Here is a 21,511-nt window from a genome sequence, read left to right on the forward strand (position 1 = left end):
ATTTCTCGGAGCCTATATATATAAACTGTGCGTCTCAAAGACGACCATCTCAATCTATAGACATAACAACAACTAAAGCTAAACAGATTCATCGAAGGCAAACACCAACCGAATCTCGTGACATCCGCCGAAACACATCTCTACATGCCCTTCAACGATGAAGACGCACCGCCAAAACTGGGCCTAGGTTGGGAAAACCTTATTGCATCCTCAGGGAACCGCCACTCACTCGTCTTCCTGAACAAGACACAAACAGTAAGCAAGCTAAAAACCTAGACATAAAGTTGGAGCCCTTCACCCGCAAGAGCTGGGATCCACCGCGCCTGATAGCCCTAATGCCACAGGAGGTTAGGTAGATCGACGCAGCCGCCGGCGGGAGGCAGGGGAACCCTAGCTAACGTGGGACTTGCTTGTGGAAGAGGCAAGAGAAGTCTTTACTTAATCTAATGATCTCAACTTAATATATTTTTTATGAAGAAATGATCACAACTTAGTTAAATCTATGGGCAAACTTTAATCCAAAATAAGAGGGATTTAATAAACCGGAACGGAGGGAGTAGGACCATTGCGACTAGTATCTTACAACGGCCAACCAGTTTAGTGCTTTCTCACCGTTATTGTTGACCTGTGTTGTACCCCCTCTATAAACTAATAGAAGAGCTGATAAGTTCACAATACAACATACCTTTGAGATTGTGAACTATATGACCAGAATGCAATCGAGATACTATCCCCATCTTAAAGGTATGTTGTATTGTGAACTTGCCATTATTATCTACTCTCTTCGTTCCTAAATATTTGTCTTTCTAGAGATTTCAAATGGTCATCATATACGAATGTATATAGACATATTTTAGAATGTAGATTCACTCATTTTGCTCCGTATGTAGTCACCATTTGAAACCTCTAAAAAGACAAATATTTAGGAACAGAGGGAGTATTAAATTAGTAAGCTGACCATTGGTTCGTTTTCAATGCAAATATGTCATTTTGTCTTTGTTAGATTCATGGTAAGTTCCCCCGAGAAAAAAAGAGGAGAAAAACAGACTCATCGAAAGTGTGACAGCACTAGTATAATCCCTCTCGAGTGGATGCCACTAGAACTCTAGAAGTGCTGAAGTAAGCAACGAAGAAAAATGTTCACGTGTGGGCTTTGTCAATGATTCTCACCGTGGGTCTTTTCTGACAATGTATTCTCGCAGGTGGTCTACTGTGCAAGAAATTCGCACACAGCAGGTAGAGGAGTTGCCGTTGGTTATCTTCCAAATCAGCGACTAAAACAAGGAAGTTGATAAAGAACTGGTTGCTCTTTTCGCTTTCAATGCCCTGTCAATTCAACAAATCAAGGCCGTTTTACCGAATCAAAAGCGTTGGCAAGGAGTGACCCTCCTCCGATGGTTTGAGTGGACACAAGATCATAAACTTGATGCAGCACAGTCAATGCAGGGCACTTTTGTATGTAATACAAAGTCCTTGCCGCAAACCGACCTCTCCCATTTCTCTGCGCCTATATAAACCCTCCGTGCATCTCAGAGACGACCATCTCATCAACGATGACGAGCCTCTCTTCTTATGTCTTGCTTCTCATTTGCGTGGCCACACTGTACACCACCAATGCATCCCAAGAGGCAAGGCTGAGAGAGTTCATCTCCTCTAGGAGGGACATTGACAGCAGCACCGACACGTTTAGACCGCGTAGCATAGCCGAGAGGGGCGCTGGCAGCCTGGACACAGAGAGCTCTTGCCTCTGACCAGAGCTCTCTGAAGGCGGCCGACAAGATCACGGCGCTGCCCGGGCAGCCGGAGGGCGTCGATTTCGACCAGTTCGGCGGGTACGTGACCGTCGACGAGGAGAACGGCCGCGCCCTCTTCTACTACCTCGTCGAGTCGCCTTCCGGTGCTTCAGAGAAGCCACTCCTGCTCTGGCTCAACGGAGGTTAGAAGTTAGAACTATAAATCGGTAACTGAACATATCATGTATAAATTTCTCCATGACAGTGGTAACCCTGACACTTGCATACAAAGGGCCAGGGTGCTCGTCGCTGGGTACGGAGCAATGCAGGAACTGGGCCCGTTCCGTGTAACGGAAGACAACAAAACGCTCGGCAGAAACATGCACGCTTGGAACAACGGTAAACCTACGGGCGCCTTGTACAGACTAATAGTTACTTCCCCTTTAATTACATAAGAGAACTCAATTTGCTTGTGAAATATACTGGCAGCGGCTAACGTGATCTTCCTGGAGTCGCCGGCCGGTGTGGGATTCTCCTACTCCAACACGTCTTCAGACTACGACCTCAGTGGCGACGAGCGAACCGCCGACGACGCGTACGTCTTCCTGGTGAGATGGCTGGAGAGGTTCGCGGAGTACAAGGCCCGCGCCTTCTACATCTCCGGCGAGAGCTACGCCGGCCACTACGCGCCACAGCTCGCCGCCACCATCCTACTCCACAACACGTACAACAACAGAACCATAGTCAACCTTCAGGGCATCTTGGTACGTGAAATTTACAAGCTATACTGCTATAGTCATACTCGTATGAAACATGGTGAATGACCAAAGGTCTTCTGAATATTAAATGGGCTCTTTTCTGTCGAAGGTTGGCAACCCTTATCTCGACGACAAGAGGAACAATCAGGGCACCATTGACTTCTTCTGGACACATGGGGTGATGTCGGACGAGGTCTACGCCAACCTCACCGAGCACTGCGACTCTGCAGGTGAAGCATGCAGCGGCGCCTGGGACGCGTTCGACGCCGGCCAAATTGATGCGTACAACATCTACGCTCCCGTTTGCGTCGACGCGCCCGACGGAGCGTATCACCCCAGTGGCTACGTAAGGAAACAAATTCATTCTTAGTTGCTTGTGCAGTCAAAATTGAAACTGAAATTCTTAATTAGTTTCTCCAAAATTGCATGCAGCTGCCTGGGTATGATCCGTGCAGCGATTATCCTACCATTGCCCATCTCAACGATCCAGCAGTGCAGGAGGCTTTCCACGCTAGGATGACAGAGTGGTCGCCATGCAAGTAATCCTTTGAACTGGGCACTGATTTAGCACACAAACGGTCAACAATTTTGCAATGTTTTTCACCCACACGTCCGGAAGTTAACCATGTGATTTGTGGTTGCAGAAACTTTTACGTGGAAAGATGCGCCGGTGACTATGCTCCCATCCATCAAATTCTTGATCGAGAACAAGCTTCCCGTGACTATGTGGATATTCAGGTAGTAACAGATTACCATCAGTTATTCTCAGACACCTGGAAAGTATTTACTGTTAGTAGTAAATAAACTTTGCTACATTTTTACAGTGGTGACTTCGACTCCGTGTGCCCTCTTCCGGCGACGAGGTACTCCATTCAAGACCTTGGACTTCCTGTGACCACTCCATGGCGCCCATGGGTGGCAAAGGAGGAGGTGAATCCCATCATCGAAACATTTCTCATCTACTACAATGTTTTGGTCACCTGAAACTGACGAATTCACTCACTGGTTAGGTGGCAGGGTATGTCCAACAGTACGCCGGAGGATTGACGTTTCTATCAGTGAGAGGTGCCGGTCATCTTGTTCCGTCCTTCCAGCCTGAGAGGGCGTTGATAATGTTGACTTCTTTCCTGAAAGGGATGCTCCCGCCTTACACACAGGACTAGTGAGTCATGTCAGGACAGTTGCTACGGCACCAAAATGGAAGGTTTATTTGCTTAATCTTACTATGATATGTACTTGTATCCGGTCAGAGTTGAAAATGGTCCTTGTCCTTTGAGTGGACGTGTATTTCTTGTTAAATGACTTCATGATATAACTTTGAATAATGAGATTGCTAAATTCGTGAGATCTCACGCGGAGATCCGTGCGAAATTGTCTTTTATACTTTTTCTTTCTTCTTTTTTTACATGTTTTGCCATTTGATTGAGACTTGGTTAAGTCTTAGTCGACCGTGATCTAGCCACACCCTTTGAATAAAGATAACTGCTACGGTTTGGTGGTTAGCTTTTAATGATTTTGTGAGGATCACGCAGATGTATTTATTTATTTTGTAAGGAAGAAACAAAGTTTAAGATCATAATTTTCATGTGGCTCGTGATGAGGAGCGAAGCCAAGACCGAGCTATGTCTGGAGCTAGCACAGAAGCTAAACAATATATTTTCATAATTTCTTTCTTTCTTTATTTTGTGTTTTAAAGATGCTTCATGTTTGGAAAATTAAGGCACCTTTAAAAATAAAGATCTTCATGTGGTTTGTACACAAGCAAGTGGTCTTTACTAAGAATAACTTGGCAAATCGTAATTGGGAGGGTAGTAAACGATTGTTGCTTCTGTGATGAGGATAAATCAATACAACATATTTTCCTTCACCAGTTAGAGAACTGGTTAGCCACAACTTTAATTGGTGGCGCGCCATTTTCAACCAACGCCACCACTATTTTTCTAAATAGTGGCAGCGTTGTGATATTTGGTACGACATTGCTACGACCTTAGTGTTGGCATTGTACTTTTTTTCACGTCATAGATGTTTTCTATTTTTTTTTCTATGGGCTACACTTTGTTATGGCGTGGCCTGTTAGGCCAGCGCCAGCACTAGTGTAATCTGCTATCTACCTCTCCCAATAAAAAAATCTAAGTCGTTCCTATCCACCACCCCATATTTTTCACTCCCCCTCTTGACCAGCGCCGTCGTCGCCGCCACCTCCGAACCTCACCGCTCGTCGCCGCCGCTACCTCCGGGCCTTGCCGGTTAGATCCCCTTCCTTTGTGCATCTTCTTTCCCACCCCTCGCGCCTCCCTCATCCGCAGACGTTATGGAATCCATGGATTAGGTTTCTTCCTGGTCAATATTAGCAGTGTAGAATACATGGATTGCTTAGTAGAACCGATTTAATAGTGTAGAATCCATGGATTGCTTTGTGTACAAATTTTGTAGTGTACAATCCATAATTATAAGAAATTTAGTAGTGTAATTTTTATTTGTGTGTAGAAATCCATACTTAGTTGAAATTTAGTAGTGTGTAGAATCCATGGATTGCTTACTAGTGTAGAATCCATACTAAAAAAAGAGTCCGATTTAGTAGTGTAGAATCCATGGATATGTTATTTTAATGTCAAAAATTCGCTTTATATGCTTTTGTCTACAATCATGTTAATGATTATATTATGTGTGCAATCCGATTTTAATAGTGAATTAAGTGCAGATTTTTTTTTGAGTGTACAATATTTTTTAGTTTAAAAACGATCCAATCATATATAGTCTTTTAGTGTTGAATCACCGATTAATATGCTTTTGTGTACAATCCGATCATATATTTGTAGCCTAATTAGCCATTAACTATCATCACTAATAGGAAAATGGCGCCACCACCACCACCACCATGTCAACTGTGCAAGTCAAGGTGTGCCAACAGTCTTGCAACTGGCATGCTGTTTGGCATCTATTTTCAGCCGAGTTTTGTTCCTGCGGCGGTAACAAATTATATGCACCTTCTAACAGTCATTTATTTTGTTTCTACTACTGTTACCATTAATTCATTGTGTGCGTGTGTGTTTTGTTTTTTCTTACACAGATCGTCCCATGCAATGTGAGGTTGAAATTCAATGAGCTGACCGAAGACACTGTGACATTTGATGCTCCTAGAGGCCCCTACACTTTGGAGGTCAAGAAAGGACGAAAGATGTCCCGGATGAGAGGAGATGGATGGGATTGTTTCATCGCTCACATGCGTCTCACTGGGGTGAATTGACCAGCTTCTCCTTCATAGGACGAAAACCCATGCTGGTTGTCATCTATATATATCAACACGGAAGAAGATGATTAGGACCCTTGATGAAGCCCTTTATGCCTAAAGTATGAGGCTGGCCGAGGACGAGACAGGCAACCTCTGGTACATACTTCCACCACGTGATGACTACGTCGGGGTGCCATTCGTGGACTGTCTTACCATGACCAATGTTACCCGCCATGTCATGATATATTACTTAGTGTAGTAACTTGATGATATACTTAGTGTAGTAATTTGATGATATGCTTAGTGTAGAATCCGATGATATGCTTAGTGTAGTAATAGATGGAATACTTAGTAGTGTGGAATCCATCTTAGTAGAATCTGATTTAGTAGTGTAGAATCCATGGATTGCTTTGCGTAGAATTTTAGTTGTGTAAAAAAAATTTAGTGTAGAGAATTCATATTAGTACAAATTTAGTAGTGTAGAGAATTCATACTTAGTAGAAATTTAGTAGTGTAGATTTTTTTTAGTGTAGAAATCCATACTTGGTAGAAATTTAGTAGCGTGTAGAATCCATGGATTGCTTACTAGTGTAGAATCCATACTTAGTAGAGTCCGATTTAGTAATGTAGAATCTGATGATATATGTGGATTGATATGTTTGCGAGAGTATATATGTAATATGCGCGAGGCTACTTAATTGAATTTTGTTTCTTCAAAAAAATAATTCTAAAAGGCCATCTGTGAGGCAGGTTATGCTGGAATACGCCTTACCACAAGGGGCCCCGTCACCACCTGCGTACACAGTGGACACGAACAGTCGTACTGTCTTAAGCTTGGTGGGGGTGGAACAACTTCCTTGTTGGCAAGAATCTCCAGGTTGGATAGGCCGTCTTAGTCACTATCAGGAACACCAGACGCCATGACTTGATAATGATGATCGTCATCGATATCATTTAAAACAATGTGTGTGCATAGGTCATCGATGTTACTAAGTAAACTGCTTATATATTAGTTCGCCATGATGTATGCATGTTGACAATGACTATCTAGCTAGTGTTTGTGAGATTATGTTTATTTAACTCGTATTGTTATATATAACTACATTGCTCAGTGAGATGCAATGTTAACAATGACTACCTAGTAAACTTATTGCTAGTCTATTGTGTGTTGTTTTATATGTTGGCTCCAATATGAGGTGCAAAATGTTATATGGTGGTGCAATATTACTACTTTTGACTGCACGAAACGTTGGTGGCATGCATAGTATATTAGACGTCGCTACGAGAGAAATTATAGTGGTGGCGTTAACCACGTGGCATGCCATCAACATCTAAAACACTGCTGACGTGAGCTCCGACGCCATTACTATCTTTTACCAATGGCGCTATATTGGTGGCGTCGGCCTCCCACGCCAGCAATGCCCTTTTGCCACGGCATAGTTAGGCTTTTTCTGCACTAGCGCTCAAATGACCGCTAGTCAAGTTATTGTGGCGTATCATACATGTGTCCTTTAATGTCAGACCGCCTAATATGATTGCCATTTTATTTGGGACATGGCTAAACATAATAGAGTCTAAGACACTGGTGTATATTAGGCGGTTTATTAAATTTTCTGGAATGTGTCTTAGGCTCTATCACAAAAATTACGGTGTCTTAGGCTCTATCACAAAAACATACAAAACATCACAAAAATTACTTTTTCTGATAATGCTCACATTGCAATTTTCTGGAATTGCCATGGCAAAAATTACCATCAAAAAAATAGAATGAACAGTAGAACCAAAAATTATGAACAAAAAATTACCATGGCAGATTCATATCCAAATTTGACATGTTGTTTTAATTTAAATTTCGATGTGTTGTATGAGAGATTTGCCGTGTATGTAAAATGAGAAAATTGAAAAAAAGTTGACATGGTAGATGTATATTGAAATTTGGCATGGTGTTTTTTATAGAAAATGCCATGCTTTGTATGGAAATTGCCATGAAAAATAGAATGAACAGTGCAAACACAAATTATAAAGAAAGTTACCATGGTAGATCCATGTTAAAACTTGCCATGATATTTAACTAAAATTGTCATGTTTTGTATGAGAAATTTGCCATGAAAAAAAAATAGAATGAACACTAGGAACATGAATTATGAACAAAAAAGTTCCATGGTAGATTCATGTTAAAATTTACCATGCTATTTTAATTTAAGTTTCCTTGTGTTGTATGAGAGATTTGCCATGTATGTAAAATACACGAAGTACCAAAGAATTCATGGAAGATGTATATTGAAATTTGCCATGGTGTTTCAATAAAAACTTCCAACGCATGGGGGAGCAACTCGCCGCCGGCACGGCCATCGCGCTGGACTTGGATGTGGGTGAGCAAGAGACGCTGCTTGACTCCTGCCGCTCCCCCATGACATCCGCCATGGCCACTGGTGGTACCGCCTCCACCAGGTGGAGTTAGAAGCCGCCTTCAAGGAGATCGACTAGGCGGCAGATGAAGTTCACTACAAGAACGAGGAAGAAGACCACGTCGCCAGCTCTGCCTCGACCGTGCCCCGCCGCCACGATGACAAAGGCAGCACGTCCACGGGCACCGCCGGCAGCGAGGAAGCGTAGAACATGGGCGAACGGCAATGCTTGGGTCCCAGGAAGGCCACCACTCTTCCCTTCCCGTTGAAGTTGAGCTTGGAGCGTTCATCATCTTTGGCCGATTAGCCACTTGCAGGCTGCGGAGGCGGAGCTTCATTTTCGGGGCTCATGGCCGACCGTACATGAGAAACAGACGCCGGTGGTCGTTTAGATTAGGTTTAGAGTACGGTTTAGTTGAAATATGTCGAAATGTGATGAGTTTGCTCCGGTTTAGATGAAAAGCATCCGGTTTTACGTAAAAGATATTGAAGTATGAATGAATATCGTCCGGTTTGTTTAAATATGCATCAAAATTGTTCAGTTTCATTAAAAAAATGAAATATAATTGAACATTTGCGGCTACGGTTGGATGACCGGCTCCCGTATCAGTGTTTGTGAACTGGTCACATCGGTCCGCAAACAAATGTAGTGTTCGGTATAAAGGTCAGCGTTGGAAATGGCCTAAGATGTCTTATTAGGGCATGAGCAATGGGGGCAGCGGTAGCTGCCGCCCCGATGCATCCAGCTAGATATGGGAAAAAAAATGATTTTTTCAACCACACATGACCAAAAGTTCATGTCTTTCATGCTATGGACCCTAATATCATCATCTTTGGTCTCACATTTTCTCATCTCTCCCCACTTTTTTTTTTGAGGGATCTCTCCCCACTTTTTCTGTCCAAGAAGTTGCCTTCTGCAGAAGATCCCCCGACATGTTTGGAGCATCAACAGAACCTAGCTGGACCATCCGAACCTGTGGGGCAGCACCCCTAGGGCTACCTGCTGGACATGCCCTTATATGACGATTTTCTTTTACTTTATTATATAAAACACGCAATGGTTCACGTATGATAGAAACTTGTACTGATTGCAAAAAAGAAAATAAAAAACTTGCACTACTGAGCAACTGTGTACGTATGCCAGCTTTTCTTCCGTTTTTTGTATGATGGACCAAATCATCCATTAGATCGCATCATTTTGCAAATCAGCACCATTCAAAGTGGGCATTGTACAAAATTCATACATGCATTGTCGTGCGCCGAGTAGTTTCACTGGTTTGCCCCCTGTACTAACTTCACTCTATCTCTTCTATCAATGAAATGATACACTGCTAAGCGTATTCACCAAAAAAAGTTTTGTTGGTTTTATGAGCCACAACAAATGATCAATTAATTCTCTCCCGCGGTACCAAAATCGGTTGGATAAACGTCGTACATATGGTACTTCTAATATACAACATTCGTCTTGCGCAACACTTTTTTTTCCGTGAACAGGTAAATTGTGTATCATTCCTTTTTTTTTGCGAGATAAAGTTGATTTTATTCCTTAGTAATAGTGTTATAGTCAACTAATACAAGTGTGTATTATTCCATTGGTAAGTAGGGGAGAACAGCATAGAGTTGGGTTACAAGGGTAACACCTGGTGACGTACACACGGAAGGGCGTAGCGAGGAGTTACAAGAGCAGAACGGGTTGCTCAGCCCCACGAACTAAAACGTCCTAGGAGTATTAAGCTAGCAATGCCCTTCACTCCGGCCTTGGCCCAGGCGCTAGCTTCATCCTCCTCCTCCTTCTTCTTCTTCTTCTTCTTCCTTTTTTTCCGCGAATAGCTAGCTTTATCCTTGATAGACTGCAACAGGAGCGCGGTGGAGGGCCGGGCGTTGTCCGAAGATACAGGCATACTGATGCGTCCAGATGGACCAGACAAGCATTTCGAAGTCTTTCGCGACACTGTTGTGGTGCTTGATACGACGAAGATTTTCACACCCATTACTAGAGGATCTTAGCAAATAACCAATCTGCATCAAAAATGTCGGTTTTGAGTTTACAGTACACAAGGAACGACTTGGACAAAAGAGATTATATTTCAGAAAATATATATTATAAACTTTTTTGTGGTAAATATATATTATAAACTAAAGTACATGTACCAAATTCCCATTTCATGTGGCTACCATGTGAGGAATCTATGTAGATGATGATGTATGGTCAGAGCTAAATGTCTTACAACGCAGGCCATTTCGAATTGCAGGGGAATCTGAGTATGAAACGCAAACTCGTACTCCGACAACGCACAACGTTATTGCTTCCCATGCGTAAATTAGCACCAGCATAATTTTATTTTATAAGCTAAGGTAGTGCTGCGATCAAGCTTGGGTAATGGCACAATGTAAATTGGTAGCAGTACCCATGGATTAAGTAGGAGGATTCATAACATCCATACTGTAAGAGGATAATAAAACTTGTACTCAAGAGTTGGAGTACATCTTTGGGACGGAGGGAGTACATCTTTTTAAATGGCAAAGTAGTACGGTATCGGTTGGTATTAACAGATCAAATGGCATTCTCGGCAGTGGTCGACATGTCGTGGTCATCAACAAGTCCAACATTGTTCCCCACCAAAAATAGTTCAGAATTTTCACTCTTTCACGGGTAGATAGATTAGAGGATTGTGCTGGTTACTGTAGGGGCAATTTGAGAACACTCCGCTGCTTCCATATCAGTATTCCATAAAATGTACCAGAAGTGCAAATATACTACTCACAGTCACATATATTCCAATGCATCTGCACAATGGCCCGAATTTAATATGTGTGTATGAATATGACATGAGGATGAAGAAATTCATGGCCATGACATGCTTTCTTTTATACTGAAGTGGTACTCAGACATACCAGGGTCTCATGAATCTAATTAATAGCTTCATCAGGTGATACCAACAACCAAACCAGCATGTTACTGACATGATAGGCCTGATCTCACAATTTCGTATCTCCAATACATGTGTTCCAAAACAAGGGTGAAAAAGTTCACATCAGGATTCAGGAAAAGTATTCAGGAATTAAAAAGTTCATAATAAACCATGGTTTCTTTTCTACTGAATGATGGCATAAACATAACAGGATTCAGGAATCAAACTACCAGTTTCATCACAAGCTAGCAATGACCAAACCAGCATCTAGAAGACATACATCAGTGGACAACCAGCACACAGTTACCAATTTTCATAGCCCGTCCCTGGCTCATGCGAATCTGAAATTAGTCGGCACTTCCCCTCTGCAAGTAGCATCATAGTCTTCAGCGAGGTATGGTGCAGCTTCCGTGTGAGGGCATATGAACTTCTCCACGAACACCTTCTCGGTCGCCTTGACAATTGAAAAGTAACTCCATCCGAGATTTAGCAATCCATTTTCCTTAAGGAACTTCGTAACATAGTACCGAGGCCTCAGTCGACCCTCGAGGCTAAGACAGAGCATTACTGACCGAGGAGCAATGTACGCCGGTTCCAGCCCCACCTCAGAGATAAGGAACTCGGACATACGCAGGAGCGTGTCCTCAGACCTCGACAGCACCATTGGAGACCTACAGACAGCAATGCCCACCTCAGCATCGGACCACCTGAACGTCTTCTTCAAGTACGCCACTTCGGCGGCGATCTTCTCCTCGCCGCGGAACGCGACAGCCTGCATCGCTTTTCTGAACATCCCGGAGCCGCGGCGCACACCCAGACTTTCGGTACATGCCGCCATCGCCCGGACCTTCTCTGGTTTGATGCTAAGCAGCCTCGGAAGAGAGGTGCACAGCTTGGCAATATCACAAGCACCTAGCCCGCACTCCCGCAGGAATACGACGTTGGGCTCTACCACCTTGTCGATGTTGGATGACAGGAGGTAGGAGTTCTGCTTGAGAACGCGAAGGAGGTTCTCCGGGGATCTGAAGAGGGGCAGGTAGTAGTGCAGCCTGGAGACGACGGGTTTGCAGCGGAAGATAGTGCAGCCGAGCATAACGAGCTGAGCGATCTGAGAACGCGACATGCCCATGCCGGCGAGCCCCGCGACATTGGAGGTTAGTGTGTCCACTTTGGCGCAGAGCAACCGCGGGTCAGCGGCGACGTCGGCGCTCGAGAGGCCGAGGCCGGCGAGGAGGGCGAGGACGGAGTCGGGCTTGGAGGGTGACTTGAGGCCGGAGAGTTTAAGGGAAGCCTTGAGGGCCTGGGGTCGGGTGAGGCCGCAGGTGGCGACGAGGTAGTCCTCGACGGCGAAGCCCGGATTTGCCGGAACGGGGGGCACCGGCTCTGTGGTTGAGAGGAGACGGCGGAGAGAGATGGGAGAGGCGGGGGGCGAATGGAGGAGATGGGTGAGGATGCAGCTGCGGAGACGGATCATGGCGGCCGCGACGGCGCGATCGCGGTGAGTGCCGGCGGCAGCGGTTATCTTCCCGGCGATGGGGGTGGGGAATGCTGATGAGTTTTTCTTTTTTTGAAGTTCGGAATGCTGATGAGTTGCAGGTGTGCGTCGTCTGCTGAGAAAAACGAAAGTCCAATAATTTTTCTCCACTATTATTAATTATTAAACAATTAAACAAACAATTTCTTACATGCACCCTGTAATTAGCCCCACAACACCACACGACCCAGCCAACACCACACGATTAGTCCCACTAAACTTAATCTAACGGCTGGCCTTAACTTGATCTATTTTCTGTGTATACTTAGAACATCTCCAACAGGCGCCTAAAAAGAGCTCCGCGCATTAAAAATTTGTTTTTTGGGGCGTCCAACAGCTCCAGCAGATGCTGTAACGCTAAAATGTTTTGAGCGCGCGCTGAAAAACGCTATCGCGCAGCATATTTTGGGCTCCGGATTGGGCGCGTTTCACAAATTGCACTGCTTGCTTTTTGGGCGCGCGTCTTTGGGCGTCTGCTAAAGCAATGTTGGTCTCGGCGCACTAAAAGTGCTAAAGTGGCACGCTATAACTTTTATTGGACGCGAGATTTTTGTGCGGCCGTTGGAGATGCTCTTAGTAATTTAAATTGACTGACCGTACTCCACCACAGAGGAAAATATGAAATTCCAGGACCCGCACCATCCTAATCACGTAACGGGAAAATAGGAAACTAATCGCCCGAGCACACGATGCCTTCCGCTGCCTATTGGGACGCGAGCGGCCGCCGCACGGACGAACCGCGGCCGATCTGCCTATCCCTCACCCACGCCCAATCTTCCCGGCGCAGACACCACTCTCCTCCACCTCCAACCTCCTGCTGGAGGCTGCCGTCCTCAACCACGGGTTTAGCACTCCGTCTCTCTCCATCGCTAGGAGGCGTCGACTACGGCTCCGTATTGAAGGACGGGAGCGTGGGAGCCGCACATAAAGCCAGCTCGGACTGCCGCCGGCGGCCGCTCCTCCTTTGATGGAAGCAAGCGCAGGCCTCCGCCGGCCGCTCCTCCGATCGTTGCCCCACGTACGCTGCCGCCCTCCTCTATCGTCGCGCGCTTGTCCGCCAGCCTGATCCGGGAGCCAGAGAAGCCAGTAATAAGTTTCCTCCCTTCGTCGTTCACGTTCATGTCCACGCACCGGCCACAACACAGGTGCCTACGGAGCTTCACGCCACGGTCTAGATGATGCCAAGGTTCTAACTAAATCGGATAGCCTATTGAATTCATGCACCAACCAACTTATTTAAAAGTCCAAACTGATGGAGGGAGGCGGGCAATATATTATAACACTCTCCCTCATGTCTAGGCTGTTTTAGTTCTTAGACGTGGGATCGATGTAGGCCGCAGAATCGTTTTATTTAATACTGCGTTGGCATGGTTTTGTACGCAAGACCTCTTGGCTCGGATACCATATTAAATTCATGCACCAGCCAACTCATTCAAAAGTTCGAACTGATGGAGGGAGGCGGGCAATATATTTCAACATTGTCTGTCGGAAACTGGCCGCAAGTCTGCCATGATACCTGCGTGTTGGCCGCCTCTGCACTCTGCAGAACCGATCTGTTGCACCCACGAAACCTGCAGGTAATTAGTCTCATGTCAACCAAATTGTTCTAAAAGGTCCAAGTGTGAATTAAGATGGCTGCTTGCTTGCTTCTTTTGCCTGCAAGTGTGCTCGCTTACTTTTTCATAGCAGTATGTTCTCATGCGTCAGATCGTGGTTCTTCTAATTGATTAAGGTAACTGCTTGTTTGCTTTTTTGTGCTCGCTCACTTGATTTTTTATCTCATGATATAAGTTTTATGTGTACCAAGTTGTGAATTAAGAGGACTGAGTTCTTTGGGCATAATTTAGTTACTGTGGTGAACAGAAGGCCGTGTAAAAAGTAAATGGACAATGGAACAGGTAGGACATATACACGAGATCGTATGCTGCAGAGTTTAGACATGCTTATTTGTTTCGGAATATGGAATAGAAGAACAGATACATGACATAGAACACATATAAAGCTTCAGCATGGAATTCTAAAGCAACAAATTTTTCTGTTCGATGTACTGTCATCCTGTCAATGGCATTTTGAAGTCCATATTGACTGTTCAATCAAATATGTAGCTAGGACTTCTGAGTTTTTATTGACCTGGTGGAGTTGGAGACTTTAGATGGAGTTGAAGCAACAAAAGCACTCCACCAGTGCACGACAATAGTTATTAACAAAGCATGCTTCCATGTATCATTTCTCACCCAACTCGCGGTCTAGGGTTCCATGTGGTCAATCACGGTCTGGGTCTGTTAGCGTCACACAGCCGACCTCTAAAACTCCACTTAATCCATTTTTCTTTGTTTTCTTTATTTCCATCTTTGGAAGGAGACTTCCTTCTCGACCTTGTTGACTTGATTTCTGATTGGTATTTCTGATCTTTGAGCTTGATTTGAACAGAGCGCACGAAAGATTGACTGTAGTTAGTTTCGTGTTCTGACAAATAAGTGTAGTTAGTCTTCGGGTTGCCTCATCCTAAAATCCGAATACATCGCCAGTCAACTCAATTTTGGTACTACAATTTACATGTGTATTTTGCTGTTGGGGGATTATGTTCAAGGTTTCATTTTTATCTGGATTGAAGTGACATTTTAATAGTAATTTTAGTGGTGTACAACTGTACCAGCTATTATTATTTGTTGCAATAGGGATTAGTGTAGATTGGTATAAAAGCATATCATGTTAGTCCATATTTAATTCAAAGGTAGGACTTCTTTAGTTATATTTGCTGATAGCCTTGCATTTGCTACCAAGGTTCAGTCTGCTGTAGCTCAACTGTGATATGGTTAATGTTTCTCCCGTGATTATTTTGGTGTGGATCGGTGAGCCCTTCAGAAGTTGTCCTCCAACTTGCTTTATAACTATATATAGATTATATTAGTTGTAGCTTGTTGTGAATCTGTTTCCCCCCCACTCTTGCTCTAGAGGCCCTTCTGAAGCTAACTGAGATATTGTTAGTTTACAATCCTTCCAAAGAGACTTTGTGATATGCATAAGAGTGACAATGATATTTTCAAATTGTAACATCCCAAAATTCTAAATTTTGGAATGTTATAATAAATAGATAGATTTCATTGTTTGATTGATTGACTGAAAGTGAGTGAAATTCGAAACTTTTGAAAGTTAAATGAGAGGGAATAAAAGGACTTTCCCAAAATTTCATTTTTGCATTTTTATGATCTCTGTGAATTCAAATTCTTTTCAAATACAAAACCCTTGAGCGAAGATGATATGACTTCTTCCATTAAATTAAATGAAAGGGTATTTGGAAATATTTGAATTTCATTTTGAAATAATTCAATTCTGAAACTTTATGCAACTCAATGATTTTCACGAGAGAAGATAAAATGACTTCTTCAAATTATATGAAATATGAGTTGGGAGTTTCAAAGGATCAATTTCAAAGTCCTTTTGAAATTATTTTCAATTCGGATTTAATTGAGTATTATTCAAATTATTTTTCTCCAAAAACAAAATACATGGAAAATAGGGTAACATGGTTCCCTACAATAGAAAATTGGAGAGAAATTAATTTGAAATCAATTTGGTATTTTTAAAATGATTTTTACTGGATTTTATTAGAGCAGAAGCACTCTTTGAATTATTTGAATTTTTCTGGATTTTATTTGACTTTATAAAAATGTCCATGTTGTAGAAAATCTTTTTCTGAAAATTTTGATATATTATATGCCTATATAATATTTTAGTTTTTTTTTGTTTTTGTTGCCTGTGAAAAATGTTAAAAAAAAACTCTTCGAACAGTGCCAGGCCGAAGCCCAGCACTGCTCTCTCTCTCTCTCTCTCTCTCTCTCTCTCTCTCTCTCTCTCCGCGCCAGGCCAGCCCGCGTCGCCCCGTCCCCGACCTCCGCTCGGTCTCCCGAGCCAGCACGGGAGCGCCGCCGCCGCCATGGACGCCGTGTCGCCTCCGGCCTCCTCCTCGCCCCCTTCTCCAAGTCCTCCTCCCCTCCCTTCCTATAAAGGGCGCCGCCCCGGCCCCGTTTCCCTCTCTCTCCTCTCGCCGTGCCCCGCCGAATCGCGCCGCCTCGCCGGACTTCACCGCCGCCGCTGCACGCTTCGCCGCCCTGTGCCGCGCGCCGCCGCCGCTGCTGCTTCCCCGCTGCTGCCGCCGGCTTGCTGCTTCGCCCCACGCCGCTCCCCGCCCTAGCCGCGCCGCCACCCGCCGCTGTCGCCGCTCCTCGCAGTCGCCGGAGCCGCGCCGCCCTCGCCAGAGATCCGCCGCCGGTTCCTCACCGAAGAACCGCCCCGAACCGGTATAAAACCACCCCGGTTCGGTTTATTTTCCTTTATTTCGGTTTTCGTTTAAAAAAATGGTTTAGTTCTTTTTAGATTGATCTATTTAGAGAACGTTCGCTGGTTAGGTATAGAAAACGAACGTTCACCTTTTAGTTTTTTTTTCTTTTTCTGTAATTTCAGCCAGGGACCTAGATGTGAATACTTTATTTACAGAATAGTCCCTATACTTCAAACAAGCATAACTTTTTACTCGTTAGTCCAAATCCAACGAAACCAACGCCCACTTCTTCGTTACGATCTCCTCTATCCAGTAATCCAACTCAAACATGTTTTTGAAAACTTTAAAATTTGAATTAGATCAGATTTGAATTCAAACTTCGTTTGATCATAACTTGAGTTTCGTAGCTCCGTTTTAGTTGATTCTTTTTGCAAATCGAAGCTCTTGACCTAAACATTCTAATAAGGCCAAATTCACATAATTTTGGTACTGTTAGAAATTGTTTTATGTTGCAAGAGTTATTTGCTTGGTTTCGATGTTTTCTGAATTGTTTTCTTCGTTCTTTCTGATCTTTTGAGTGATTGCTTATGTGTGGTTACTATTGCTTGCTTACGATAGATTGACCGGAGTGTGACGAGTAGATCTATCAAGAGTTTTGAGTGCAAATCATCTTCATCAACATTGCAGGCAAGTTCACACTTTGATCATATCCCCTCCCATACCCAGTTTTATGCATTAGCTTCACCCTCAAACATTGCATGAGTAGGATTGATAACATGTGGGTATTGGGAAGTAGTTGATGAGGTAGGAACCTATTACCTGTTTATTATCAAACCTTTGGGAGTTACTTCTACGTTTGCTTATTATGCCATGCTATGCTAGTAGACATGGATTGGGTGAGTGAAATCCATGACAGATGTGAGATTGTTAATTAATGGTTTATCTAAGGTGGCAACTTAAACACACATCTGGGTGGATTGAGGCAGCTGGGGTTTCCAGGACTTGCCTGTTTTTCTTTTGGACCGCCACCCAGGCTCAAAGGGATCATGAGATTATTCATACTAGAAACTTCCGTGTGCAGCCACAAGCCATTATGGGCTCTGGCATAGTTGACTAAGTTGTGCGAACTCTTACAGTGGTAGACTAGCAGATGTAGGGGTTGTAGGTGGTACGGTCTACCCGATCGTAAGGTGCTAGCGCTTCTGAAAGACTATGTCTCGGTCATCCGTTTCTCAAACACCATGTAGTGCGAGAAATCCAACGGAGGCGATCGAGTCTTGTGGGGAAAAGTGCGCAAACCTCTGCAGAGTGTATAAACTAATCATGATTAGCCGTGTCCCCGGTTATGGACATCTTGAGTATCTAGTTCTTGGATTATCCTATTGATCTCATCATGTTACTTTAAATGAATATTGTTGGGTTTAATGATGTTACTTAATTGGGATTGAGAATGCTGTCAACCATTCTCAATGTTCAACAACCACCATGATAGTTAATTAAAATGTATTCCTTTGCAGTAGGGAAAAATTGGCTTTACGCAAAAACCTTATAACCATAGAGCTTTTCCACCAGCCAACTATGCATGTAGTGATAGTCTTTATTCATCATTCTCTATGGTGTGAATTTGCCAGTACATTCAATGTACTGACCCGTTTCAGGCTGCAACGTCTCATGTTGCAGGATTATCTTACGACGAGTAAGTGATACGTTAGGGTTACGATTTCTACACTCAACTTTGCCGTTGGTGTTGATGGGAATCCACAACCTTGTTGCTTCCGCTATATGGATTGAGGTAATAGTATTTACGTTACTTTATACATGTGATTTACCTCTGTTATAAATCCTTCGAGTACTGTGTGTGTCAGTATACCGATCCAGGGATGACACTTAAGCACAGAGACTTGATCCATTCGGGTCAGGTCGCTACAAGATGGTATCAGAGCACATGTTGACTGTAGGACGTGACCCTAGAAACTGGCAAGCCCATAGCAAAGATTTTTTCTCTACAAAAAGATCTTTTACCCCTCTTCTCTTCTGAGCTTATTCAAAAATTCCCTTTAGTGAGACCATACCCCTTTCCCCTTTTGACCACTCAAAGATTCCACTGATGAGACCACTCCAAGAAGTACAAGATATCGGAGAACCACGACCACTACGAAATGAAGGAGATTTTACCGTGCATCTGAATAATGGAAACTACAACAGTTGAAGACTCCAAGGACTAGGAGAATTTGAAGGACCTGTAAAACTTCTAGATTTGTATGACCTAGGAAGGCTACCATTGTGGAACTTGGCAGACTATGGAAGTTGTCAATACCCGAGATCAAGGTGTATCGGAGAAAGACTGAAACATGGAGAGTTGAGAACTCAAAGTTTTGTCAAGAAAACCCTAAGGCAGGAGATATCAACTGGCAAGATAGTTCATGGCAATGACAAGCAGAAACACGGTTATCCGTGATGTCATCACCATTGATACTGTGGTCACCGAGCTGAGCTAAGCATGCATTCCTTCGGAAGGATTGGATGGTAGAAGGCTGATGGAGCATCTATCAGCAAAGGATGCAGTTTTAAACTTAGCTGGTGTATCACCAAGATCTGGAGTAGTACATCAAGAAGTTTAAAGCTACAAGAAGCCGTATTTTGACAAGGAGCATTTCGTGAGGAACTCAGGATCCTGAAGATGAGAGTAGCCAAGCTGGAGGAGCTACAACCTCGAGATACCGGAGAATTGTCAGGAACTGAAGGACAGTATGACCATGGTTCATGTGAAGGATGTTGAAACCAGAAGTTTGAAATGCAACTCCGGAATATTAAAGGACGTCACGAGAGACTTCGCGTCAACAGAGTTGATCTGGCAAAAGAACTTGAGAAAGACAAGCATGATCGGAAGAAGCCATTGGAGGCATGAACAAGGCTTGAAGAATTTGGAGACGTTGAAGATTTATTGACCTTAGAAGACCAAACCCCTGTTATATACCTACGTTAGATGCGATGTTTGTGAGCTGTCATTTGTTTGATGTTTTTTTTTCGACAGCCACAACAAAAATCTATCTTTTCAAAACTTTTGTTTGTATTGTGTGTATCCCTCTCCCTCTCTCTTATCTTACCCCAAACCCACATGGACCCAATAGAGGATGAATGGAGATGAGCTTGTATTTTCTGGACCGATGAGTCAGTTGGAGACAGACCGATGAATTTAGGACATGGAAGATCACATGTAGAATAACCCTATAGTTGGAAATGATATGACCCATCATGCTCTTTAGTGCTTTGAAAGAGGTGTTGCTACTTGATGGAGGATATACCAAACCATGAATGGATGGCAAGGAGTAACCACTTGGAAAGATATTAAGTTGACTCTGCCAAAGTCTCAGTTTGTGTCCCAGAAGTTGAAACCTTATGGAAAGGATATGAAGAAACCTTGTGCATGCAATATTTGTGGAGAAATCGGACACACCCATAAAGAACGCAAGGATGAGTGCCCTAATTGTGAAGGAAGTCACCTAGTTGAAGAATGCCCAACTAGGAAGATTACTTGTTTCTTGTGTGAAGGGACTACCCACTATCCTGCTCAGTGCCACACCTACCCCATGGTACAACGAACCATCCAGCAGAAGAAAGAAGTAATGAAAGGAGCCCTTATGGGAATTTTAGAAGAAACTGTGATGAAGGAAGAGGTGGAGGACACACCTAAAGAAGACCCGGGTAAACCCTGCACTAAGTCTTGTTATTCATATGGAGAAGAAGGACACATCTCCCAAAATTGTTTGAATGGGGATTTAGTAGAATTCCCGACAGAGGAAGTAGAGTATGACCCACAGGAAATAGAAGCCCTAATTGGAATGGAAAGGTCCAGGAAGAGAAGCAGATTGGATTCCAGGAGGGACCTGAGTCATATCACCTGTTATAGGTGCAAGGAGTCAGGGCACTACCTCAACAGTTGCCCCAAAAGGAAACCTCGATACTTGTCAGAAGTAATATGTTTTAGTTGTAATGGAGCAGGGCACTTTGCCAGAGAATGCCCCAAGGAGAAGGAAACTTGTTCTAGATAGTTGAGTTTGCAACAAAAGAAATGGAGTAGTGGAAGTGAGAACATTTTTCTTTGAGGTGTTGAGAAGCGAGAGATTGTAATCATTTGAGAATGAATAAAGTAGCATCATTGGAACTGATATGGATTTTATGAGTTGTTACTCTATGAAGAAGAATTTTGGCCATTCTGAGGATATGAGAAATATGGTCTATGGAAGATTTGTGCATTTTAAGGGTGGTAGTACCCTGCAATGGATTTCGGACAAAATGAATACGAGTTTTGTCTCGATATGTGTGATACCCCAAGAGTATGTGGGATGAAGTTGGAGACTGTCAGTTGTTTGGATCAAATGTGATCAAGGAGTCAGAAGAGAATGTTAAGTTGATTCGAGATAGACTGAAGGTAGCTCAGTCCAGGCAGAAGAGTTATGCAGACTCAAAAACTCAAGGAGGTAGTCTATGAAATTGGAGACAGAGCATGTCTTCATGTGTTCCCTCTGCAAGGAGTTAAACAATTTAGAGTTAAGGGACAGTTGGCCCCGAGATTTGTAGGACCATACCGAGTTTTGGAGCGTATGAGAGAAGTGGCCTACAAGTTTGAGTTACCCGAAGGACTGTCAGGA

General features: G+C 43.6%; 2 protein-coding genes and 1 pseudogene across 2 annotated transcripts; 2 read left to right on the forward strand and 1 right to left on the reverse strand.

Annotated features, from left to right (window-relative positions):
* Nucleotides 1-1,553: 1,553 nt before the first annotated feature.
* LOC125556163 (serine carboxypeptidase 1 pseudogene) lies at nt 1,554-2,074 on the forward strand (annotated as a pseudogene).
* On the forward strand, nt 2,042-3,767 carry LOC125526869 (serine carboxypeptidase 1-like). The gene is made up of 7 exons (XM_087522865.1): nt 2,042-2,132; nt 2,223-2,497; nt 2,601-2,837; nt 2,924-3,033; nt 3,140-3,229; nt 3,316-3,421; nt 3,502-3,767. The coding sequence occupies exons 1-7, from the start codon at nt 2,057-2,059 to the stop codon at nt 3,652-3,654; spliced, it is 1,047 nt and encodes a 348-aa protein (XP_087378991.1). The 5' UTR covers nt 2,042-2,056; the 3' UTR covers nt 3,655-3,767.
* A 7,416-nt stretch (nt 3,768-11,183) lies between these two features.
* On the reverse strand, nt 11,184-12,640 carry LOC125526868 (uncharacterized). The gene has a single exon (XM_048691484.2). It carries the CDS (start codon nt 12,515-12,517, stop codon nt 11,375-11,377), a length of 1,143 nt encoding a protein of 380 aa, XP_048547441.2. The 5' UTR covers nt 12,518-12,640; the 3' UTR covers nt 11,184-11,374.
* Nucleotides 12,641-21,511: the final 8,871 nt, after the last annotated feature.

Source organism: Triticum urartu, chromosome 5A (assembly GCF_056163025.1).
Source record: "Triticum urartu cultivar PI428250 chromosome 5A, HENAU_Tu73, whole genome shotgun sequence".
Taxonomy (NCBI): domain Eukaryota; kingdom Viridiplantae; phylum Streptophyta; class Magnoliopsida; order Poales; family Poaceae; genus Triticum; species Triticum urartu.